This window comes from Trematomus bernacchii, unplaced genomic scaffold (genome assembly GCF_902827165.1).
Source record: "Trematomus bernacchii unplaced genomic scaffold, fTreBer1.1, whole genome shotgun sequence".
NCBI lineage: Eukaryota > Metazoa > Chordata > Actinopteri > Perciformes > Nototheniidae > Trematomus > Trematomus bernacchii.
Window position 1 is genome coordinate 1,972,433 of NW_022987581.1, and position 25,950 is coordinate 1,998,382.

Below are 25,950 nucleotides of genomic sequence, written 5' to 3' on the forward strand. Positions count from 1 at the left end.
GGTAGTAGATAGGATAGAGATAGATAGGTAGGTAGATAGATAGGTAGGTAGATAGATAGGTAGGTAGGTAGATAGGTAGATAGGTAGGTAGATAGATAGACAGGCATTACAAGGCAATGTCCATAAGAGAAATTAAGACACTAGAAATAAACAGTCCAAAATATTTCTGAAATATAAATAAAATAGCATTAAAAAGTAAAAAAAATATATACATGTGGATAAAAATGTGCTTTAAACAAAGACAACACAAAGGTTAACAGAGTCTAAAACCTCTCCTCAGCTTCCGTAAGTTCATCCAGGACAGCGATGAAGAGGAGGAGGTCCCCGAGAGAGAGGGAGGGTCAGAGCTGCTGACCCGGAGGATCAAATCTCAGGACGAGGAGGTGAGGAACTGCTTTACTTCAAATAGTGAAGAGAGACTTTGAAGGTCACATTCACACCAGCCTTGTTTAGTCCGGTTGAATCGAACCTTGGTGCGTTTAGCCCTCGGTGCGCTTGGTTTGGGTCGGTGTGAACGCAGTCTGAGACCTCTGAAGGGAACTAAACAACCTAAAACAGGTGGTCTCGGACCGCTTGCACCAGCTTGAATTCGCTGGTTCACTTCGCTGGTGTGAACGCAGTCCGCACCAAAACACAGGAAGCGTAGTATTTACACGTCACAAGAACGCGGATGTCTTCATTTCTCTAGCGAAAGAGTGAAGCAGAATGAAGTGTTGAAAAGTGTCGTGTAAAGTAAAAATGCTCCGTCAACTATACATAAAAGTCAGAGCCACCTGTCGTCGGTGAAACGTCCTCCTGACTGCAGAACGTCTCTCATTATATCATATTTGTTATTTAAGCAATAGCTCACAACATTCATGTGTATGTTGCCGTTTATTGTGCACCCACTGAAAAACTGTCCAGCATCAGTAGCATGGCTTACGTGGTTACTTGTATAGGTTGAGGTTGTTCTAGGCTGTTGCTTGGTGTGGCGAGAATATTGCTCCACTTTCTCCGGTCCCCGAGATTCGGCTTCCAGTAGCTCTGGAGAGAGCTTTCGCACCTGTGGCCACTAACGGCCCGTCCACACAGCAGCGTTGGAAGAAGCTTCTGCCCATTCACTTTGAATGGGGTGACGTCACTTTTCGCCGAACTGCATTGTGGGAAGCAGAGCGGAGCTTTCCTGGCGTTTCAGGCTGCAAAAGTTGAGCAATGTTCAACTTTTGAAGCTTCTGAAGCTTTCGGTGGAAGCGTCAGCCAATCAAATCATATGCCAGTACAAGCTCTAGCCAATCAAACCGCTGCTTGTGTGTCAGGGGCGGGAGATTCATGTGATTGGTTGTTGGTCGAGCTTCAGACACGCCCGCCGGCAAGCTTTTTCCAAAGCCGCTGTGTGGACGGGCCGTAACGGTCATCATTTCTCTGCTTTGTTTCAAGACCCGCATCAGAAAGCTTTTGAATGGTGGTACTTTTCCAGTTGGTCTACCTGCCCTTCACGTAGCTCTGCATGTCGTCGTTTAGGTGCTTTCTGGAGATAGGCACTGCTCAATCCACTCCTCCATAGTAAGGCCACCCGGAGGTCCAAGTTAACCTTAAATGTTTCCATCTTGAGCTTTGTTAGTTAGTTAGTTTCGTAACGGACGTAATGTAACAGCTGTAACGGTTGTAGCTGTTTCTCAGACGCGGAGGGATACTGACTTGTGAAAAGTAACTACAATTCTACCCGTGGTATACGCTCATTATATCACGGCTAAGAACCAATCAGATTGCTTGATTTGACTTGTCCGTTTTATAAAATGTTTTTTATCGCACGTAGTCTGATTATATAATCATATGTGACGTCTGCTAGATTCTGTTGATATGCTCCCCAGAGGCCGGGGAGGCGTGTGGTGCAGTGGGTTGAGTGTTGGTGTTCGGATCAGGGGGCACAGGTTCAAACCCCACTGCAGTCAGCATGTCGTTGTGTCCCTGAGACACTTCACCCCAAATTGCTCCTGTGGTGATTGTCCACAGTATTGAGTATGTAAGTCGCTTTGGATAAAAGCGTGTAATGTAATGTAATTAACAGCAGCATGTAACCTGCCGATGCTCCATGGCCGAGGCTACGGTAGAAATTGCCGGGATTTGCGTTTTTACCCCCTTAATGTCTGACCAATCGTTGAACAGCATTTCCGTGCACATGACTTGTGTTTAAAGTTTATAGTCTGTGCCCGTGTGAACGCAAACCGAACCTTCTGAAAAATGAAAGAATGTAACACACTGTCGCCTGGTGAGAAGCGGAGTATTAGGTGTGAATGCGACATAAGAGCCCCACAGATCAGGATCAACTCTCTGCTTCTGTGTTTAGGAGAAAGAGGAGAAAGACTTTGTGGAGTGGCTGAAAGACAAGACTGACCTCGAGGGACCGGAGGAGGTGAAGGACTTGGTGAGTGTGAAATATATATATCAGACTAACTAGGGCTGTGCGATTATGGCAAAAATCATAATCACGATTATTTTGGTCAATAATTGATATCACGATTATTAAAAACGATTATCCATTTACTTTGAAAACATCCATATATTGAAAAAAAATTTGAACAGTATGTTTTTAACAGTTGATTACCCTGAACTTTAAGTATAATTCAACAGAAAAAAAAAAAAAAAATTAAATTTTTTTTTTTTTTTTTAATAAAAATAATAATCGTTTTATTTCGATTACATTGTTTTCGTAATCGTTGCAAGCCAAAATCGTAATCGAGATTAAAATACGATTAATTGCACAGCCCTAAGACTAACTGTAAGATACACATGTTTCATTCCACAGGCCATAAGACACATTCACTTTTTATTTTGTTAACATTTTTTAATTTTTGTTTTGGATCACATTTCAACTTCAGTGTACGATGTAGTTAAATAGTTTTACTGAGTTGTCCATCTTTTTCATTTTCTTAAAAACTGTTTGCATCTTGCTAATTATTTATCTATACATCATATTCCATTTACTTGTATATAGACATGCACATCTCAACACATTCTCTTGCACTGTTCTATATTCACGTTGCTCTGTTGGAGGAGCCTGTGACATATCTACACTGTAGCTGCTGTGCACATGATGATAAAAGCCTTGAATGTAGAATCTTTGAGGATTGCTCAGTAATGAGAGTTTTGTGTTGGGACAGAAATACTTAAGGGACTACTGGAATGACCCGGAGTTGGACGATAAGGAATGTTTCCTGAGAGACTACGTCCTCAACAAGGGCTACAAGGAGGAAAATGAGGGCGATGATGAGCGGTATGTGATAAAATGCTGACTCATTGCTCGGTTTAAAGGTCCCCTATTATACTGTTCTTCATCAATATATTACAGGTCTCAGATATATCCAGAACCTGTCTCTGATTGGCTGAAACACCAAACAGATCATTGCAGCATCCCATAATCCCCTCTGTTTCAGCCCTGTTTCCAAAGTGCTGATTCTCTGTCTGTTACTTTAGATGAAAATAAGGAGCCCCTCCCCACGCCCCTCTGATACCCCTTTCACACCGGCGCTTTTCCAGCTCCTGCTGGGAGCTAGAGCTTGAAAAGCGCCGGTTTTTCCTGTTCACACCGCAGCGGCGGCGCGTCATAGCTCCGGAATGCGGTTCACTTCCAGCTCCAAAAAATTGTCGGTCCAGAGGCAAGAGCTTCGGAGCTATGACGCGGCGTCGCTTACGTCTCTTACGTCGAGGCGTGCAGGAAACCTTACTTTGACCATCCGTTCGCTGTTATTGATCATTGTGGAGATACATGGGCTATACAGGTTGTCATGTCCGACTATCAGAAGTAGAATCATAATGAAAAATACGCCGGTAAAATGTGCCTATAGGAAACGGCTTAGCAAGTAGTCAGTTTAGCTTCGGTTGCTATGCTAACATCACCCATGTTATACCAGAGAAACTTTCATAACAGCGTTGTGATGCCAAACAGCGTCAATTCAGACTGACACACATTCACTTAAGGGGAACTGGGGATATGTATCAGCTGCTTGTGTGACAGTCAGACAGTGAATACTTTAGAGCCGTGTGAGCTAACCCGGAGCTAACGGGAGAATAAACTCCCGTGGAAGAGCAGCCAGCACTGCAGCGGTCGGTAAATGCCGCTGAAACACATTAATAAACAATGAACCACGGCACTCTGGAGAAAAGTATAAGGTTGGAGAAGTCGTTATTTAATTTAATCTGGCTTCGTATGATTAAAAGCAACACGATCATCGACCCGATGCAGTCCCTGGCCCGTTGTTGTTGTGGGAGAAAATCAGCGACGTAAACTGTGACGTCATGACGCAGCAGCGGCAGCTCTGGGCGGTGTGAACAGAGCGGGAGCTGAAAAGGGAAACGGGAGCTGAACCAGAAAAGCTCTCGCTAGGAGCTAGAAAGTGAAAAGCGCTGGTGTGAAAGCCGCATGAGAGATATTTGGTTAAAAAGAACTCAATGGTGCTCTAGGAGGAGATTCAGGTGATAAGGTGGGGGGGGGGGGTTACCTTGGTTGGTGATTGGCTAATGGTTACACAAGACAAAACATCGTTATGACATCATAAGGTGGCCAAAATCTGATCAGCTCATTTTCAGACAGGTTTTTATAAAAATGGATCAGGACAAAAAGAGAGAGAATCTTTGTTCCTGAAACTTTCAGAGTCTCTTTCCACAGAGGGGGCACATGTTGATGTAGAAGAGACATGAAGAAGAGGGGACACATGTTGATGTAGAAGAGACATGAAGAAGAGGGGACACATGTTGATGTAGAAGAGACATGAAGAAGAGGGGACACATGTTGATGTAGAAGAGACATGAAGAAGAGGGGGACACATGTTGATGTAGAAGAGACATGAAGAAGAGGGGACACATGTTGATGTAGAAGAGACATGAAGAAGAGGGGACACATGTTGATGTAGAAGAGACATGGAGAAGAGGGGACACATGTTGATGTAGAAGAGACATGGAGAAGAGGGGACACATGTTGATGTAGAAGAGACATGGAGAAGAGGGGACACATGTTGATGTAGAAGAGACATGAAGAAGAGGGGACACATGTTGATGTAGAAGAGACATGAAGAAGAGGGGACACATGTTGATGTAGAAGAGACATGAAGAAGAGGGGACACATGTTGATGTAGAAGAGACATGAAGAAGAGGGGACACATGTTGATGTAGAAGAGACATGAAGAAGAGGGGACACATGCTGATGTAGAAGAGACATGAAGAAGAGGGGACACATGTTGATGTAGAAGAGACATGGAGAAGAGGGGACACATGTTGATGTAGAAGAGACATGAAGAAGAGGGGACACATGTTGATGTAGAAGAGACATGAAGAAGAGGGGACACATGCTGATGTAGAAAAGACATGAACAAGTGGGATTTTGCATAATAGGTGACCTTTAAGGACTCATTCCTGCACCACTCTATTCAAATATGTACAGCACTTTGGCTCGACCAAAAATCGCTTTTAAATGTGCTTTATAAATAAAACCTGATTTGATTTGAAATATACAATCTCTTCTGATGCGTTCAGGATCCCGACCTACGAAGAGGTGTTGCAGGATGACGTGGAGGACTCTGAGGAGGAAGGTGAGTCTTTCCTGGAGCGTCAGGAGGACTTTGAGAGGAAATACAACTTCCGCTACGAAGAGCCGGACGCAGCGCGGGTCAAAACGTACCCGCGAAGCATCGCCACCTCCGTGAGGACCAAGGACGACAGCAGGAAACTCAAAAGGGACGAAGTGAAGGAGAGGAAGCAAAAGGTTAAAATCCCTTGATCTCTCCAGTATGACTCTTATTACATATATCACTTTGACTTCTTACATGTTGAACACAAATACCTGTACTTTCTACTTCTTACATTTTGAACACAAATACCTGTACTTTCTACTTCTTACATGTTGAACACAAATACCTGTACTTTCTACTTCTTACATATTGAACACAAATACCTGTACTTTCTACTTCTTACATATTGAACACAAATACCTGTACTTTCTACTTCTTACATATTGAACACAAATACCTGTACTTTCTACTTCTTACATTTTGAACACAAATACCTGTACTTTCTACTTCTTACATATTGAACACAAATACCTGTACTTTCTACTTCTTACATATTGAACACAAATACCTGTACTTTCTACTTCTTACATATTGAACACAAATACCTGTACTTTCTACTTCTTACATATTGAACACAAATACCTGTACTTTCTACTTCTTACATATTGAACACAAATACCTGAACTTTCTACTTCTTACATGTTGAACACAAATACCTGTACTTTCTACTTCTTACATTTTGAACACAAATACCTGAACTTTCTACTTCTTACATATTGAACACAAATACCTGTACTTTCTACTTCTTACATATTGAACACAAATACCTGTACTTTCTACTTCTTACATATTGAACACAAATACCTGTACTTTCTACTTCTTACATGTTGAACACAAATACCTGAACTTTCTACTTCTTACATGTTGAACACAAATACCTGAACTTTCTACTTCTTACATGTTGAACACAAATACCTGAACTTTCTACTTCTTACATGTTGAACACAAATACCTGAACTTTCTACTTCTTACATATTGAACACAAATACCTGTACTTTCTACTTCTTACATTTTGAACACAAATACCTGTACTTTCTACTTCTTACATATTGAACACAAATACCTGTACTTTCTACTTCTTACATTTTGAACACAAATACCTGAACTTTCTACTTCTTACATGTTGAACACAAATACCTGAACTTTCTACTTCTTACATGTTGAACACAAATACCTGAACTTTCTACTTCTTACATGTTGAACACAAATACCTGTACTTTCTACTTCTTACATGTTGAACACAAATACCTGAACTTTCTACTTCTTACATGTTGAACACAAATACCTGAACTTTCTACTTCTTACATGTTGAACACAAATACCTGAACTTTCTACTTCTTACATTTTGAACACAAATACCTGTACTTTCTACTTCTTACATGTTGAACACAAATACCTGTACTTTCTACTTCTTACATTTTGAACACAAATACCTGTACTTTCTACTTCTTACATTTTGAACACAAATACCTGTACTTTCTACTTCTTACATTTTGAACACAAATACCTGTACTTTCTACTTCTTACATATTGAACACAAATACCTGTACTTTCTACTTCTTACATTTTGAACACAAATACCTGTACTTTCTACTTCTTACATGTTGAACACAAATACCTGTACTTTCTACTTCTTACATGTTGAACTCAAATACCTGTACTTTCTACTTCTTACATGTTGAACTCAAATACCTGTACTTTCTACTTCTTACATGTTGAACACAAATACCTGTACTTTCTACTTCTCACATTTCCCAAACAGGCTGGTTCCTTTAGTTTGAATGTGTGTTTGGTGGCGTGATCATTATTCTTTAGAGTCATTGCGTGCCTATTGATTTGAACACGATCCGTGTATCCATCATTTCCTGGTCTTCTCTAAAGAAGAGGGACCAATGAAAACGTTGTCATGTTGCCGTTGTTCAGCATGGAAACATTCATTAGCTAACAATGACATTATTGTTCTATTAATATAAAGGGAGGTCAGGTACTCTTTAAAACAGCTGCTAGTTATGGGTACTTTTTACTGAAGTACATTTCAAAGACCTCTTTACTTTTACTTGAGTAAAGAATGAGAACTACACTGTAGCTGTGTACAAATGACAATAAAAGCCTTGAACCTTGAATCTAATACAACCCCCCCCCCTCTCTCTCTCTGCTCTTCCTTGGCTCCCTCGGTGCACCCCTCCTCAGGAGAAGGAGCAGAAGCAGGAGCAGCTGAAGCAGCTGAAGAACCTGAAGCGCAGTGAGATCATGGAGAAGCTGAAGAAGCTGCAGGAGCTGACGGGCAACGAGCAGCTGGCCTTCAGTCACAACGACCTGAAGGGGGACTTTGATCCGGGGCAGCACGACCAGCTCATGCAGGTGGGTGTAAACACGAGAGGTTTGAGTGTGCAAAGAATACAAAGTAAGGCAAGGTGTTAGGAACATCTCACCGGCTTGAGCTTCAATCTCAGGATCCATGTATCTGTGATCCTCTCCAGAATGGAAGTAGTCATCACATACAGAGCATCAACTAGTTCCTGAACAGTGTCCTTCACATGCTGATATCCAAGAGAGGGAGTTACACAGTCACAAGATGGAGGAATAGAAAGCAGTATTCAATGTTTACTTCAGATTAGCTCCACGTCAGAAATGATCATGCTTGTCATATGTCTATCTCCATAGAGGCTGAATCATCATGTTAATCACATAGCTATCATATGCCTCAAACAGTCCTGATGCTCTTCTAGGTAATCATACATCCTGTCATGTACTCAGCTACAGTTGGGATACCTTTGTTATCATGTTACTCTCAGATTGGAAGAGCACGTTCAGTATTTTCACAACACAAGGCAAGGCAAGTTTATTTATATAGCACCTTTCAACACAAGGCAATTCAAAGTGCTTTACAAAAATGAAAGACATTAAGAAAATGGCATTTAAAAACATTCATTAAAAAGCAAAGATAGTAAAAATTAAAATTAAAAGAAAAAATACGTGAATAAAGGTTACAGTGCAGTGTAAGATATGAATAGTATGAGGAAAGTTTCAAATGTTGTGATTGGTCTGCCCGGACATAAGCTGATAAGTGATAGCATGCACAGCTAGTTAGCTACTTGCAGTAAACAAACCTTATCTCTAAAGCCTAGAGGACTATATTTACTTTACATGACATGTCACTTGTTAGACGCTTTTATCCAAAGCGACTTACATACTCAATACTGTGGACAATCCCCACAGGAGCAATTTGGGGTGAAGTGTCTCAGGGACACAACGACATGCTGACTGCAGTGGGGCTTGAACCTGTGACCCCCTGATCCGAACACCAACGCTCTATCCACTGCGCCACTTTTTATGATAGGAAATGGAAGCTAGTGTCCTGAATGGTATCAGAGTTTAGTATAACTACACCAGCTCTGTCCTGCTCTCATTTAGATGTACACGGTCAACCAAGCTCATTACTATGTTAGCTGAACACATTTTAGGTTAAAATGAGTTTTTGTCCTAAAAAGCCTTGATAAAGCAAGGGGGAAACATGCTTACAAAACACATAACCAAATATAAATCCAACTGCTTCTCTTGCTTGTGCTACTATAAGCAGCTTTACAGCTTATGGTCAAATCTAAAATGTTTAAAAGAAATGTCAGACACTTGTCATTAGGGTTGCAAAGGGGCGGAACGTTTCCATGGGAAGTTAAGCTGGGGAATTTTGGAAATATTCGATGCAAAATTAAACAAAAAACATGACATTTCAACAGATTTGAATTGTTTTGAATTGTTTTTAAGTTAGAACAGAACAAGTTTTAATTATTTTATTGAACAATTATTTGTTTCATTGAAGAACGAAAACAGGAATGTTGAGTTAAATATTACTCATCCCCCCCAACCCCACTCATTAAAAAATGAACAAAAATGCACCCCCCATCCAAAAATCCCCACAAAGTCCCATTCAAAATGTTAAATGAAAAGATGTGGCTTCATTTGTCTCGTGCTTTGGGCTCAAAAGTGTGATCCAGTCTTCTCGAAATCATCTGTGCATGTGACGGAGGAATGCACAGTGCCTGTAGGGGGTGTGGTCTCAATAGCCATGCAGTAAGCAGTGGATATTCAAGTGTACTTGAATGGCATCTGTTTGTTTTAGTCAAGATTATGCTAAAATATACTTTCCCCAACTATATTTAAGTTCCCTATGAAGAGCCAACGTTCAATTTAGAAAATTCCCAGTTTATTCCCATAAATTCCCGTTAATTCCCGTGGAAAGTTTCCATCTTTGAAAATTCCCTCTACCTAACCCTAACCCAGGGTTCATTCAACACTTTGGGGAGAGCCACAATCTGTCGTTGTAAATCATTGTAAAGTGAATATATGGGATGAGAATGGAGAGCTTTGTCTGGCATAACAACATTAACCAAGGTGGGGCTAAGTAATTATTCAAATGGCCTTTCTAAAGACAAAGACATTTGGACCTGTCCCAGTAGAGAAGGCTGCCTCCTGCTGGGTCTCTGGATCTCGTTAGTGTGATCAGTAACACCTGAGCTCTCTGACTCACTCACACAGGTGTGTTGAGTTAATCTAATCAGACCTGTGCTCCAAGAAGTCAGTGTGCAGCTGTGTGTCAGTGCAGAGCTTCAGAGCAGCCAATGTGTCTGCTGCATGTTACTCAACTTCTCCGGTTTAAGACATTTCAACTCAAATATGTTTAATTTTCTTTCCATTTTTAGAAGTTCTTCGGGGATGAGTACTACGGAGGAGCAGAGGACGAGAAGCCTCAGTTTGAAGCCGATGAGGAACTTGAGGGTGAGTCTTTCTTTTGTTGAGACTGCGTGTTTTATTTCAATGCATTAGTGCTTATATTGACTCAAAATGTGAAGTTTATCCTGTTATGTTTGCAAGGAATCAGAAGGGAGAAAGGGAACGAGTGTGCTGATAGATTAGTGCACTACAAAAGGAAATCACATTACCAGTTAAACTTGGAAAAGGAGTAATTAAGAAGAAAGGGATGGAGATCTGGCAGAAAAGGTGGGAGAAAGGCAAAGAGTATCATCAAGTGCAAAAGACAATTACAATTAATATTTATAAAGAAAGAAACAGAAGGAAGGAAATCATGATAGCTAGGCTCAGACTGGATCACACTGCATTGAATGGTACGCTGTATGTCATGGGGGAAAAGTGACAAGTGTGGAAACTGTGGAGTTAGGGAAAATGTGGAACATATTTTATTACATTGTGTCACCTATAGAGTTGAAAGAGGAAAATTAAAGGGGACCTATCATGCAAAACGCACTTTTGTACGTCTTTTATACATGAATATGTGTCCCCGGTGTTCTAGGGAACTCACCAAGTGTCAGAAAACACAACCCTCTCTATTTTCCTCCATACCCAAATCTCTAAAAAAGGGGCTGCAACGGATCTGATAAAAACTGATCCAGATTTGAACACTGTCCTGACGTCAGGACGGTGGCGCTACGGCTATTGGGCCAACTCCACCAATCAGGAGGAGACAGCCACGGACATTGCCGTTCGAAAGCGCTGGAGACGCTGTAGTACATATGCCAGGCCTGTAGATGGTGCTGTTCTCACTGAATCAGCCCTTGCTAAAACGGAGCTAGAAATTGTCAAATTGAGCAAAATGAGGCATGGCTAAAATGCATGATCTGTTTGGTATTTTGAAAAAAAAAAAGTATAAATATGCCTTATATAGGTATGGTCCTACACTATATTATTCAAATATAGCATGATAGGTCCACTTTAAATGGATAAAGTTTTAGAGGGAGTGGGATGTAGCTGGTGTTCTGGGAACAGAAGGAGTAAGAGCTACCAGAAAGGCACTGTTCACCTTTTTGAGGGAAACTGGGAAAGGGAAAATAATGTAACATTAGGTTAGAATAGATCATGGATGATTTGTTTTATTTATTTTATGGTTTCTTAGTTTTATGTTTTTCGATATGCTGGTTTATTAGAGGGATGACATGATGATACACACTCGTGTACAGTAGGTGGCGGTATGCAACCAAAATCTGTTTGCGATCCGCCATTAAAAAAAGAGAAGAAGAATCAGAAGGGATCGCTTGGATTTGAATGTAGCAGCCAGAAACACATGTCAGTAATTCTACATGTTTAATTTCCTATTGATTCTTTGCATTAATCAACTTTGTGTTTCAGGGTGTCCGCGGGGTCTTAAAAAGTATTAAAAGTTGATAAATCAATTTAGCGAAAATTAAGGCTATTAAAAAGTATTAAACGGCATTTTCCAAGGTATTACATTTTGTAGCTTGTTTTCAATAAGTATATAAATTGTCCAAAGAGGTTGTATTCTACAGTCTGCCTGAATGTAATCATTGCGTAGGTGTGTAGTGTGATTCTGTGTAGTTTATTTATGGCATCCCGTTGGATTAGACGTCATCTGAACAGGACATCGCACGCTCACTGCTTGATAGCGCGCGAAGGTCCGTTTACGCCGGTTGTTAAACAACATCGTTATGGGGAAATGCAAGTCTGCGTCCAAATGGTTGGAAGATAAGGAGGAAGGACAATCAATACTGTATATAGTCAATGTGAGGTAAAGTGTGTCGCCAATGTAACCGGTTAGAACTCCAAGTGGCGATGAGGTCTTAAAATGTATGGAAAGGGTCTTAAAAAAGGTCTTAAAAGGGATTACATTTGACTTCAGGATTCCTGCATATTCCCTGATATGCAGTTTGGAGATGTAACCCATAGCTTGTTGTGTGTGCAGAACACTGGAACTGGGACACATGGACTGGGGAGGAAAGAGAAAAGGATGGTGGTGGTGAAGAGGAAGGAGAGTATAACGCCTCTGGGCCGCACTGCGACGATGAGAACTTCATTGTGAGTAAACTGAACTTTCAATATAACCCTCCTTCATCCTGGGATATTACAAGTGTGTGTGTGTGTGATCTGAGAGAAACTCTTACATCCTTCCTGTGTTAAACCAGATGGATGCCGACTACGACCCTAGCCAGCAGACGGCCTCCAAGAAGAAAAAGAAGAAGGAGAGGAAGACGATGAAGAAAGAGGATTTGCCACAATCGGGCAAAAAGAGGAGAAAGTCTCACTTTGCAGAAGTCATCACTCAGAACAAGCCGGTGTTTGACCCTCGTGAGTCTCTCTAAACCTCCTGACATTTAAAGGTCACCTATTATACAAAATCCACTTCTTCATGTCTCTTCATCAACACGTGTCCCCTCTTCTTCATGTCTCTTCATCAACACGTGTCCCCTCTTCTTCATGTCTCTTCTACATCAACACGTGTCCCCTCTTCTTCATGTCTCTTCTACATCAACATGTGTCCCCTCTTCTTCATGTCTCTTCTCCATCAACATGTGTCCCCTCTTCTTCATGTCTCTTCTACATCAACATGTGTCCCCTCTTCTTCATGTCTCTTCTACATCATGTGTCTCCTCTTCTTCATGTCTCTTCTACATCAACATGTGTCCCCTCTTCTTCATGTCTCTTCTCCATCAACATGTGTCCCCTCTTCCTCATGTCTCTTCTACATCAACACGTGTCCCCTCTTCTTCATGTCTCTTCTACATCAACATGTGTCCCCTCTTCTTCATGTCTCTTCTCCATCAACATGTGTCCCCTCTTCTTCATGTCTCTTCTACATCAACATGTGTCCCCTCTTCTTCATGTCTCTTCTACATCATGTGTCTCCTCTTCTTCATGTCTCTTCTACATCAACATGTGTCCCCTCTTCTTCATGTCTCTTCTCCATCAACATGTGTCCCCTCTTCTTCATGTCTCTTCTACATCAACATGTGTCCCCTCTTCTTCATGTCTCTTCTACATCAACACGTGTCCCCTCTTCTTCATGTCTCTTCATCAACATGTGTCCCCTCTTCTTCATGTCTCTTCTACATCAACATGTGTCCCCTCTTCCTCATGTCTCTTCTACATCAACATGTGTCCCCTCTTCTTCATGTCTCTTCGACATCAACATGTGTCCCCTCTTCTTCATGTCTCTTCTACATCAACATGTGTCCCCTCTTCTTCATGTCTCTTCTACATCAACATGTGTCCCCTCTTCTTCATGTCTCTTCTACATCAACATGTGTCCCCTCTTCTTCATGTCTCTTCTACATCAACATGTGTCCCCTCTTCTTCATGTCTCTTCTACATCAACATGTGTCCCCTCTTCTTCATGTCTCTTCATCAACACGTGTCCCCTCTTCTTCATGTCTCTTCATCAACACGTGTCCCCTCTTCTTCATGTCTCTTCTACATCAACACGTGTCCCCTCTTCTTCATGTCTCTTCATCAACATGTGTCCCCTCTTCTTCATGTCTCTTCTACATCAACATGTGTCCCCTCTTCCTCATGTCTCTTCTACATCAACATGTGTCCCCTCTTCTTCATGTCTCTTCTACATCAACATGTGTCCCCTCTTCTTCATGTCTCTTCTACATCAACATGTGTCCCCTCTTCTTCATGTCTCTTCTACATCAACATGTGTCCCCTCTTCTTCATGTCTCTTCTACATCAACATGTGTCCCCTCTTCTTCATGTCTCTTCTTCATCAACATGTGTCCCCTCTGTGTAAAGAGACTCTGAAAGTTTCAGGAACAAAGATTCTCTCTCTTTTTGTCCTGATCCATTTTTATAAAAACCTGTCTGAAAATGAGCTGATCAGATTTTGGCCACTTTATGATGTCATAACGATGTTTTGTCTTGTGTAACCATTAGCCAATCAGCAACCAAGGTAACCCCCCCCCCTCCCCCCTTATCACCTGGATCTCCTCCTAGAGCACCATTGTGTTCTTTGTAACCAAATATCTCTCAGAGGGGCGTGGGGAGGGGCTCCTTATTTGCATCTAAAGTAACAGACAGAGAATCAGCACTTTGGAAACAGGGCTGAAACAGAGGGGATTATGGGTAATGCTGCAATGATCTGTTTGGTGTTTCAGCCAATCAGAGACAGGCTCTGTATATACCTGTGATATATTGATGAAAAACAGTATAATGGGTGACCTTCAAAACGAACCATCCTGTGTTTCAGAGTCTAAGAGCTTCGAGCAGTACCTGGATGAATACTATAAGCTGGACTACGAGGACATCATCGACGACATCCCCTGCAGGTTCCGCTACAGACAGGTGCTGCCCAACGACTTCGGCCTGAGCACGGAGGAGGTGAGAACATCAGCACTACAAATAAATGACCTTTTGCTTTTTCTTCTTCCTATTAGTAACCCTAGAGAACAAATTACATATTTTGGTCTCTGCTTCTTATCAGCCAATTGGAGTTTAAACATCATTACCCCCTTCTCCACTGAAATAAGTTTTGTTGTGAAACAACTCAATGCAGTTTCCAAAAATGTTTAGCAACACAGCGCCATAAAGGATTACATGATGTGAGGTTTCTCTTGTAGCTATATCAATATATAGGTATATCTGTGGTTGATTTTCTCACAGTTTAAATTCACACCTACTAAATGTTCTCAGACAGACGGGTGTCGCCTTGACCATTGTCAGTCAATCATCATATGGATGTTAGGTTGGTAATTAGCATGTATGCAAGTTTCGCCCATCAGGCCAACATTTCAATAGCCTGTAATGTAAATTCTAGCTGAGACCTTTGTCTTGTCCGGTATAAAGGGCTTGTGTTTCTGTTGTAATGGGGTCAGATCCTTGTACTACATCAGTGGTGCAGGTTATCTGTCCTTCCAGCTGGAAATAGACTTTGGTTTAAACTTTTATTTGTTCATTTCTTACCAGAAGGTGATTTAAAATGTGGAATTTCCACCACAGTAGCCATCGAAGCAATTCTGACTAATCGATAGCAAGAATTGGAGCCAATAAGCTCAATACTTAAGTTTAACTACTATGGAAACTACAAATGGTTTGCGATGGAGCAACTGATTCAAACCCTGGAACAGCTTTCGTTGAAAAGAGGTGAATGAAAACACTTGATATAATAACTTCTCACTGTCTGCTGGTTGAAGGCGCTGCTATGATGAGTTAAAAGTGACTGATCTGGTATTGTGTTCCTCCGGGAGCAGCTCTGACCAGGGAATGATCTGCGCTTAATCTTCTCGCTGAGCAGACCAAACAGCAGCACATCTCAAAACTCTACAGGAGTCTAGACAAGGGTTTCAAAAAAATGTGTCTCAAAGTCTCCGTTTCCTCCCTCAGATTCTACATGCTGACGATACGGAGCTGAACCAGTGGGCCTCTCTGAAGAAGACGTGCATGTTCAGGTATGACCGCTGTTCATTTTGAATTCACACATGTTCTGTTGTCTCAGATGAGGCCCTTTACTCATTCTCTCTTTGTTGTATTAGGTCTGACAAGGAGGAGTCGAGTGATTTATATAACTATAAGATCAAGGCCAAGAATGTGAAGAGGAAGAAAGAAATCCTGAGCTCCGTCTATTCTGAGTAAGTGTATTTTATATTACAACTGTGACGTAGATTTGATGGCCGACTGGAAGTTAGCATCTCCCTGGTCCCTTCAACATGGAGAGGACATTTTTGGAGAAAATAATCTCTGTGTCAAACAAACATTTATGATACTTACACGTTTAGTTCAGCAGGATAATCTCCATGTTAACACCACTTCATGATTTCTGAAGTTAGAAGCTAATGTTGGGCTATAAAGGAACTACAGCACGGTCACATGACTTCACGTCACCACCGCTAAGCTAAAGGTGGCTAATGATAGGCTATAAAGGAACTACAGCACGGTCACATGACTTCACGTCACCACCACTAAGCTAAAGGTGGCTTATGTTGGGCTATAAAGGAACTACAGCACGGTCACATGACTTCACGTCACCACCGCTAAGCTAAAGGTGGCTAATGATAGGCTATAAAGGAACTACAGCACGGTCACATGACTTCATGTCACCACCGCTAAGCTAAAGGCGGCTAATGTTGGGCTATAAAGGAACTACAGCACGGTCACATGACTTCACGTCACCACCGCTAAGCTAAAGGTGGCTAATGTTGGGCTATAAAGGAACTACAGCACGGTCACATGACTTCACGTCACCACCGCTAAGCTAAAGGTGGCTAATGTTGGGCTATAAAGGAACTACAGCACGGTCACATGACTTCACGTCACCACCGCTAAGCTAAAGGTGGCTAATGTTGGGCTATAAAGGAACTACAGCACGGTCACATGACTTCACATCACCACCGCTAAGCTGAAGGTGGCTAATGTTGGGCTATAAAGGAACTACAGCACGGTCACATGACTTCATGTCACCACCGCTAAGCTAAAGGTGGCTAATGTTGGGCTATAAAGGAACTACAGCACGGTCACACGACTTCATGTCACCACCGCTAAGCTAAAGGCGGCTAATGTTGGGCGTGATGGCGTTTAGTCGTCTCATTCAGACACTAGTTAGCAACCGTAGTTTTTTTTTTTTTATTCACCAGTGGGGTATTTACTGATGTATTCTGTCGTAGAACAAGACGTTAAGATCTCTTCAGTTTGTGTTAACCACAGACCTTATTTCAGAATAACTCTGACTTCCAGACAAGGCAACAGGAAGTGCTAAAATGTTGACTTATTTCTGGCTTTTTTTATTTCTGGCTTTTTGTATTATGAATAAGATAAGAAGTACTTTATTGATCCCAATTTGGGATTTTTTTTGCGTTGCAAGATGTATCAAAAGACATGTCATTGTACATTTAAAATTAAAAGACTAGAAATGAACCACAAGTTGGAGCACTATCTAACAATATGTCTCTTCATTTGATCTACAGGGACGCTAAAGAGCTGAAGGACGCTAAAAACAAGGTCGGGAAGAAGAGAGCGGATCATCTGAAGAACCAAAATGGAGAAACGGAGGATGCTGACTCCACCTCCATCATGGACTCCACCGAGGAGACTCTTGTAACTCTCAAAGAAGCAGGAGACCACAACGAAGAAGAGGAGGAGCTTCTGATCCCCAAGAAAAAGATGAAGCAGGACGAGGAGAGTGAGGTCGCCGCTGCACAGAAACCTGTGGCGGTGAAGAACAGGACTGAGAGGACAAAATGGCCGAAGGCGAAGCTGAAATCCTCCGCAGGACGGCGCCCCTCATCGGGAGGATTAGCCGGGGTGAGGATCGGAGGACGAGAGTTCAGCCAACAGAGACTGAAGGCGTACGGCCTGAACCCCAAGAGACTGTTCTTCAGACAGCTCGGCCGGCAGAGGCGCAAAGACCAGGAGAAGATGGACAAGCAGAAGAACAAGGAGTGAGATGCCATCTTAGAAATATCCCAACAGTCCAGTCTTGTGCTCTCAGCGTTGAAGACATTTCACACCCTCAAAATGTACGAATCTTAAAGAAATTACTACATATTTCAAATTTGTACTGAACCGTTTGTTTAGGCTTGCAGTTAAATAAACAATTTTAAAGTGATTCCTCTTGCTGCATTGTGTTTAGATAACTGCAGATAACGTTTGCTGTGACATTTTGTTTCTGGAAATTACATAGATTTTTGTGCTCTAAGAGTTAAAAGCGTTGTGAAAATTGGTTCAGGTTTGTAGTTTCACATCCTCAAATATACCTTGGTCTGAAAAGATATAAGACTTTGAATAGTGGCTCCATATGTTGAGTTCTGTTCATTTGTTTAGATTTACGTTAATCTAATCCATAATCTATTTCTCTTGTGTTAACTGTAATAAACATGCAGATACAATTTGATGTCTGACAATTCTTGAGATTTCAATTTTCTTTCACGTATCTTTTTGCAAACACCCTGGCTGTTGTGTCTTCTTATAGCTGATTAAGGCAGATGTGTGAACCATAAACTGTATATGGTTTGAACCAGGCGGACGGAAGCTATTCACTTTTATACCTCTATGATGTGTAAACAAGATGACATTGAATGTGAAATCATTCAGGTATAAAGCTCCTCTTGATCCTCCCCAGGTTTTGTGCTGAAAATAGACTGACTGTTAAATTATGGCACCTTTTTTAAAAGCAGTGATAACTAAGTAGATTTACTTTTTGAGGTACTTTAACTACATTGTACTTCGACTCCACTTCAATTCAGAGGTCAATGGTGTACTTTTACTCCACTGCATGTATTTAATACCTTTAGTTACTTTACAGATGTGGATTAATGATGTGAAATATAATCAAGTGTTAAATCAGACTTTAGTTCCACCTGGAGTAAATTCACAAGCTGCAGTATACAAAGTCATTCAAACTAGCTGCACCTTTACCAGCTTTGAGAACACTTTCATGATCAATCATTATAAAACATATCATATTATTCTGAAATGGACCAATCTGCACAATGACTACTTTTACTTTCACTATATTTAGATGATAATACTTTCCTACTTTTACTTGAGGAACATTTTGAATGCAAGACTTTTACTGTAACAGACTATTCCTACACTCTGGACTTCTATTTTTACTCAAGTACAATATCTGAGTACTTGTACTTTTACTCAAGTACAAGATCTGAGTAGCCTACTTTTACTCAAGTACAAGATCTGAGTACTTCTACTTTTGCTCAAGTACAAGATCTGAGTACTTCTACTTTTGCTCAAGTACAAGACCTGAGTACTTGTACTGTACTTTTACTCAAGTACAAGACCTGAGTACTTGTACTGTACTTTTACTGAAGAACAAGATCTGAGTACTTCTCCCACCTGTTTTCATTGAGTATTTAATAACTCCTGTTGTACCGCAGAGGGCGCTGTGCACGTGCACGTTAAAAGCTGCTGTATTTCCGCCCAATAACCAACGAAGAAGAATCAGCAGAAGAGGCGCGCTCACTGTTAGTTTGAATCTCATAAACAAACGGTAAGTTTTATGCTTTATTTGAACAATAAATAGCTCATTTTCCTTAAACATTGGTATAACAAGTTGGTTAAACAGTCGATTATACTATTGTAGCATTACGTTGTGTGTCTCTGTCATTAAATCATAGTTTAGCTATCCGTTGGAACATCCGTTGTAAACAATATACAAAACACAGCGAGTTTCAGGCTTTTTAGACACTTTATTTACCTTTTTGATGTTGCTTTCCGTTACATTAGCATGTCAGCTAAAGGGTCAGTGTTTGGAAAGTAATGTACATTAAATACAATGAGTTTAAGTCCAGTTTGGTGGTAAATGGTTGGTATTTCAGGGTTTTCTCTTCGTGTCACAACAGACATATTATGTCATGTATTGTTCTAACGTTACTTAATTTGTCTTAAGGCCGCGACAATGAACCGTATTTATTTGTACATGCTCTTACATATTTGTGTTAGTCCTGCAACTTACTTGATTCATTTTCTCTTTTACTTTTGTGTTGCATTTTAAGACTATATATTTTCATTGTCAACGACCACGCTGTAGCTATTGTGCCTATGACAAATATAACTGAATCTATTTAAGTCAACATCTTGTACTTTTCCTACTACAATGAACTGTAGTTAAAGTTACAGGACATGTTATTTATTCATTGAAATGTACTTATATATTGCTGGTTCATTTTATACATCCTTGTCACCACACTTTCCAACTGCAACAAACAAACAATACAACAGAACATTATACTCTTGTTATATTAGTTAACATGTTGATATGTGGTATTTCTACACCACGGTATTTCCTCTCCTTCTGAAATAACTTTGATTTGTATCTGAATAATTCTTCCATCGCTGTGGATTGCTTATCATGTTTGATTTGTTTTATTGTTGTTGTTGTTGATGATTAGCCAGCCTCGATGACTTATCACCATATTTTCTGCTGTGTTTTCCAGTAAGCGTTGTCCTCACGATGGCTCAGAGTCATAAGTTCCAGGATCTGGAGGAGACGGGGGACGTTCTGGTGTCGTTCATCAAGAGCAGCCAGCCCGAGAAGCTGATCCAAGTGAACGAGGAACACCAGGCTCTGTTCGACAAACTCAACAAGAGGCTGGTGACGCCGATTCTAAAAGGCATGTCACCACGAGTTAGTTTCAAGATTCAAGGCTTTTATTGTCATGTGTGTTGGGGAAATATTTTCCAAGGCCCATAACTTTGACCCATCAGTTCAAACTGTCCTGACTGAGCACACCTGTAGCCTTGGCTGCTGTGCTCTCAGTGTTTTGTCTCCCTGTTCCTGCCTGTTGGCGTCAGCTGATAGAGGTGTTATGGTTCTATCTTGTTATGCACAATGTGGATTATTCTCTCAGAACTAGCTAAACACACGGGTCTGGGGTAGAGATCTTCAGAATTGACGTGGCAACTCTACCGTGAAGTCAGAACCTCTGACTCTTTGACTTGTTTTTGTGAATTCTCCGGTCGAAGCTCCAAATAAACCCATCAGTGTTTGACATCAAAGCTCCAGCTCTCCCCGTGTCTCCTTTGAGTTGGTGACTCCTCCTGCATTGCTACACAGAAGTTTGTGTACATAGCTACAGTGTAGATATATCAATGAAAACCTTAGGTCACAGGCTCCTCCAACAGAGCAACACAATAAAACAGATACAATAGTTAAAATAGTGCTAGTAATACAAATAAAATGGGATAGAAATAGTGCAAGAAGGCTGTGGCTCAGTGGGTAGTGTGATGGACTTCAAATCAGGGGATAGCAAGTTCGAGTCCCACTGCAGTCAGCATGTCGTTGTGTCCCTGAGACACTTTACCCCAAATTGCTCCTGTGGGGAATTTCCACAGTATTGAGTATGTTAGTCGCTTTGGATAAAAGCGTCTAACAAGTAACATGTCATGTAATATAATATACAACAGGGGTGTCCAAAACTTTTCACTGAGGGCCACATACAGACAAATATACGAAGGGCTGGGCCACTCACTAGAGGTATACTGCCTCATAAGTTCAGTTATGAGTCAGCAAACTCAATCAAATGTGGGTCAATTATTCTTAATACTTGAAAATGCTGTTAGAGAAAAAAAAAAGCCTACATCCCAGCTCTCCAGAGGGTTTCATTTATTGTGTTGGCAGCTCATTCCTTAAAACAGAAGCTTCAGATTGCTGATCATAAGTGAAATATGAAGGGTTTATTTCAAGCTTGATATGTAAATAAATTATTTTGCTTTTTTCATATCAACTTACATTTGTCAGAAAATGTTTTCAACTTTAAAATCTGTGCTTATTAACACATGAATAGTGTGTAATATAATATAAGTACAATATAAGACAAGCACAAGTTTAATTTGTGGGCCATATTTCACTATACATGTGAGCTTTTAAGAGGTTACATTAAGCAGGAATGTGCAAAAATATATACAGAGCAATACTCCAAATGAACCAGTCCCTCTGATCTTCATCCTAAAGGTTGTCTTTGTTGCCGTCCCCCCTCCCAGATATGTCTCAGGTGGAGGAGGCTGTAGGTCAGAGGCTGATGGACATGGAGGAGGAGAAGAACCTGATGGAGGAGGAGCTTCAGATTCTGGAGGATCAGCTGAGGAAGAGCAGCGCCAAGAGCCAGATGACCGACTCTGAGCTGCAGTATCCTTTCATAAACAACATGAAAGATATCACTGGTCACCGGCTTGAGCTTCAATCTCAGGATCCATGTATTTGTGATCCTCTCCAGAATGGAAGTAGTCATCACATACAGAGCATTTTCTCAAAATTCAGACTTTTTCTCAAAATCTAAAAATTCAGACTTTTTTTCTCAAAATCAAAAAATTCAGTCTTTTTTCTCAAAATCCTGTATTTTTCCCCCTAAAATTCTCTAAATTCTAACTTTTTTTCTCAATTCTGTATTTTTCTGAATACTTAAAATGTTTAATAATCACTGGTCACCGGCTTGAGCTTCAATCTCAGGATCCATGGATAGAGAGGCGAAGTCCCGCCCTTGTACTTCCGCCCCATGGGACCTTATTTCGGAAAAATTATGTATTGAAGTCAATGGGGAGAGAAAACGTGTCTTTCGATCCCGTTTGAATTGTGCCACGAATTACACATATGATGTTTGCAATCTTAAATAATAATTTCCATGTCAAAAAAAGTCAGAGTTTGTCGTAAAACTGTTGAAATATAAGACTATGAAAAATACGCAACTAGAAAGACTACAAATCCCAGAATCCCGGTCCCGCATGCTGGCTCTTAGGAACCGACTAACTCCCCTTGTGTGTATGTACAGCTCTCAACATGCCCAGACTTGGAGTGATTTTCACCTCTTTTAATACTTTCCGCCTCATTCTGAAAGAAAGAAGTGAAATGTGCCAACGTGACGGCCGTCTTGGTGTGTGGTGCGAGACGGGAGATGTAGTTCATTGAGCGGTTTCACACAAAAAAAAGTGTTACTTCACAGTTTTACGACACATTTTGATTTTTTTGACTTGCAAAATTATCTTTTAAATTGACAAACATCATATGTGTAATTCGTGGCTCAATTCAAACGGGATCGAAAGATAATCTTTCTCTCCATTGACTTCAATACATACTTTTTCGAAATAAGGTCCCATGGAGGTCCACCGGAAGGGGAGGGACTTCGCCTCTCTATTTGTGATCCTCTCCAGAATGGAAGTAGTCATCACATACAGAGCATCAACTAGTTCCTGAACAGTGTCCTTCACATGCTGATATCCAAGAGAGGGAGTTACACAGTCACAAGATGGAGGAATAGAAAGCAGTATTCAATGTTTACTTCAGATTAGCTCCACGTCAGAAATGATCATGCTTGTCATATGTCTATCTCCATAGAGGCTGAATCATCATGTTAATCACATAGCTATCATATGCCTCAAACAGTCCTGATGCTCTTCTAGGTAATCAGACATCCTGTCATGTACACAGCTACAGTTGGGATACCTTTGTTATCATGTGGACTCTGATATTGGAAGAGAACATTCAGTATTTTCCCAACACAACATCTTGTTCCTTGTTGTTCTTTTTAAAAATGTTTTAATATTGTGAGCCATGACAACTTATTTGTTTAGATTGTTTATGTGCTCACCACCAGATACTAAAGCAAATTCATTGTATGTGTAAACGTACCTGGCAATAAACTTGACTCTGATATGGAGGATACAACCAAAGGAGCCAAAATCCGTGTCATTTGTAATCCTGTCTTTGTTCGAGTCCTTAACTTTCCTCCAGATTTCTGCAGAGGGAGTTGGAGAGTCTGAGAATCGATGAAGACGAGCTGGAGGTTCTCCGCAGTGAAGTGGACGAAGACACCACCGAGGTCATCCCTTCAGCTGTGTGAGTCCCACAGATTCAGCTGTAAAGTGTCTTGTGTATATTTTTATTGAATTTGCAATAGCGACTAGTATAGTGCAATATATGAATTGCAGTAAGAGCAATATTTTTCCATTAGAGATTTCTAATTATAATTTATATTTATCCAGGGTGTCCGCGGGGTCTTAAAAGGTATTATAAGTTGATAAATCAATTTAGCGAAAATTAAGGCTATTAAAACGTATTACATTTTCCAAGGTATTAAGAAGGTCCACAGCAACGACAACATGAAACACCCTTTAATGTACTGCAACGACATGTCGGGAAACCCCCTCAAGGAGGCCAATGCATAGCACGCCGTAAAATGCTGCTTCTTATTTTAAGTTTCGTTGCCTTGCTCCGCTCTTGGGGGGGGGGAGAAAGAGTGTGTTGGGGTGCCACTGATGGTGATGAAAGCTGGTTCGAGGGGCCCTCACAGATTTGCCACTGTCGATGGGGATCAAAGCTGTCCGGTCCCACATGCTAAGTGCTAGTCACAAAGCCGCCGCGTTTAAGTCCCGACTCTCCCGATGTCCAATCTCTTGTTCTCTTGGGAACATTGCCTATATATTTAATCGGGGCGATTTTGGCGCAGTGGGTTAGATCATCAGATCAAGGGGCATTGGTGAACTCCAGTTCGAAACCCGCCTCGGCCGCCGTTGCGTCCTTGGGCAAGACACTTCACCCGAATTTGCTCCTGTGAGTAATGTCCACAGTAATGACTCTTACATGTCTAATATGTGTAATGTGTAATTGTAAAGCGCTTTGAGCACCTGCAAAAGCGCTCTAATACAAAATGTGATGCATTATTATTATTATTATTATTATTATTATTATTAAATCAATGCATTGGGTTAGTCATACAATTCATTCTCTTGTGCTCTCTGAATTATGATAAGGAGTTATCACAAACTGTTTAGTTGTGCTATCTTACAATCAATACTGTATATAGTCAATGTGAGGTAAAGTGTGTCGCCAATGTCTAACCGGTTAGAACTCGAAGTTGCGATGAGGTCTTAAAATGTATGGAAAGGGTCTTAAAAAAAGGTCTTAAAAGGTATTACATTTGACTTCAGGATTCCTGCATATACCCTGTTATCTAACGATTATTTGCACTTTAGCCCCCCCCCCCCCTCATCCACTGTAACAATCATTTTAAGTCTATTATAGTCAGATAACGTAACGATCCACTGTCTTCACCAAAGGGAATATAATGAGTGAATTCACATGTTTTACTTATATGTGTTGTAATGTTTTTTGGGGCCATAACATCAAATCACAACAGGATTGTACGGTTATGAATGCACAATAAGTTAGTTATGATGTAGTTAAAACAATATTGGATGATAGTCATTATTTTGGAGTGTTTTGGACTGAGATAAATCATGCGTCAAAATGTACCCGCGAACACCATGAACGGGAACAGCTTTCAAACACAACACAAGGGTTTAGCTAGAAATTCAGGAGTAAAAGCAAAAAGATTATACAAAAAATAATTATATAAAATATTTTCATTTCATGTCCCTCTCCAGATATGTGTCCCAGTTGTACCACGTGATAACAAGGATCAAGTGGGAGTACGACACGCCCCCCAACGTCTTAAAAGGAGGTACGTTCAGCTTCCTCTTGTCCTAATGAATCCCTGATAATGTGACACCCCCCCCATCAGGGTGTATATTTATACACAGTTAATGGTACATTTGTGTATACTATTTTGAATATTGACTCCTGTGAGAGATATTGTGAAAAGGCAGGGATTTTAATGTGACATTTTTAAGGGTTTTGTTTTGTGTGAGTGTTCATATATTTTCCTTTTTTGCAGTTTAGTAATCCAAAATAATATCTGTGCGCCATCAGGATTCATATCATCTAAGGAGAAATATCAATCAAGTCAAAGAGCAAAGTTCATAGTATATTTGTGTAGATTTTTAAATATTGGATTTTCGTAAGAGATATTGTGAATGAGGGGGAATGGAGGTGACATTTTGTTGGCTTTATTTTGTGTGACCGTTCTTATTTTCTCCTCTTGCAGTTCACTACGGACCCGACCTGGCGACTCCGATCAACCTGGACACGTGTTCGTTATCTCCGTGCGAAGTGAGCGACCAGCTGTGGAGCTTCGTCAGCACTGAGTGGTAGCTGAGAGGAACTGTGTGCTCTTTATTTCTGGTTGTTTGTCTGTTATTCTCATATTCTTTACTACGTTTATACTGTTTTATGAAAATTAAATATCTCACACCTTTCAAA

At 40.8% G+C, this 25,950-nt stretch overlaps 2 protein-coding genes and 1 non-coding gene across 3 annotated transcripts in view; all 3 read left to right on the plus strand.

Annotated features, from left to right (window-relative positions):
* The window catches only part of kri1 (KRI1 homolog), a 22,300-nt gene extending 4,066 nt beyond the window's left edge, over nt 1-18,234 (plus strand). The window contains exons 7-18 of the mRNA XM_034127170.1: nt 281-383; nt 2,327-2,404; nt 3,141-3,253; nt 5,509-5,737; nt 7,794-7,964; nt 10,304-10,379; nt 12,316-12,428; nt 12,536-12,698; nt 14,599-14,729; nt 15,732-15,796; nt 15,881-15,976; nt 17,309-18,234. Of these exons, the coding sequence (XP_033983061.1) occupies nt 281-383; nt 2,327-2,404; nt 3,141-3,253; nt 5,509-5,737; nt 7,794-7,964; nt 10,304-10,379; nt 12,316-12,428; nt 12,536-12,698; nt 14,599-14,729; nt 15,732-15,796; nt 15,881-15,976; nt 17,309-17,786 (1,816 nt within the window). The 3' untranslated portion in view covers nt 17,787-18,234. The remainder of the gene's footprint in view (nt 1-280; nt 384-2,326; nt 2,405-3,140; nt 3,254-5,508; nt 5,738-7,793; nt 7,965-10,303; nt 10,380-12,315; nt 12,429-12,535; nt 12,699-14,598; nt 14,730-15,731; nt 15,797-15,880; nt 15,977-17,308) is intronic.
* Nucleotides 15,545-15,642, plus strand: LOC117480035. The gene has a single exon (XR_004555627.1). It is a non-coding gene; the product is annotated as a Z30 small nucleolar RNA (small nucleolar RNA).
* Nucleotides 18,235-19,257: 1,023 nt separating the features above from the next.
* On the plus strand, nt 19,258-25,950 carry spc24 (SPC24 component of NDC80 kinetochore complex). Its single transcript, XM_034127136.1, has 6 exons — nt 19,258-19,347; nt 20,294-20,470; nt 21,840-21,984; nt 23,584-23,688; nt 25,236-25,312; nt 25,736-25,950. Exons 2-6 carry the CDS (start codon nt 20,311-20,313, stop codon nt 25,840-25,842), a joined length of 594 nt encoding a protein of 197 aa, XP_033983027.1. The 5' UTR covers nt 19,258-19,347; nt 20,294-20,310; the 3' UTR covers nt 25,843-25,950.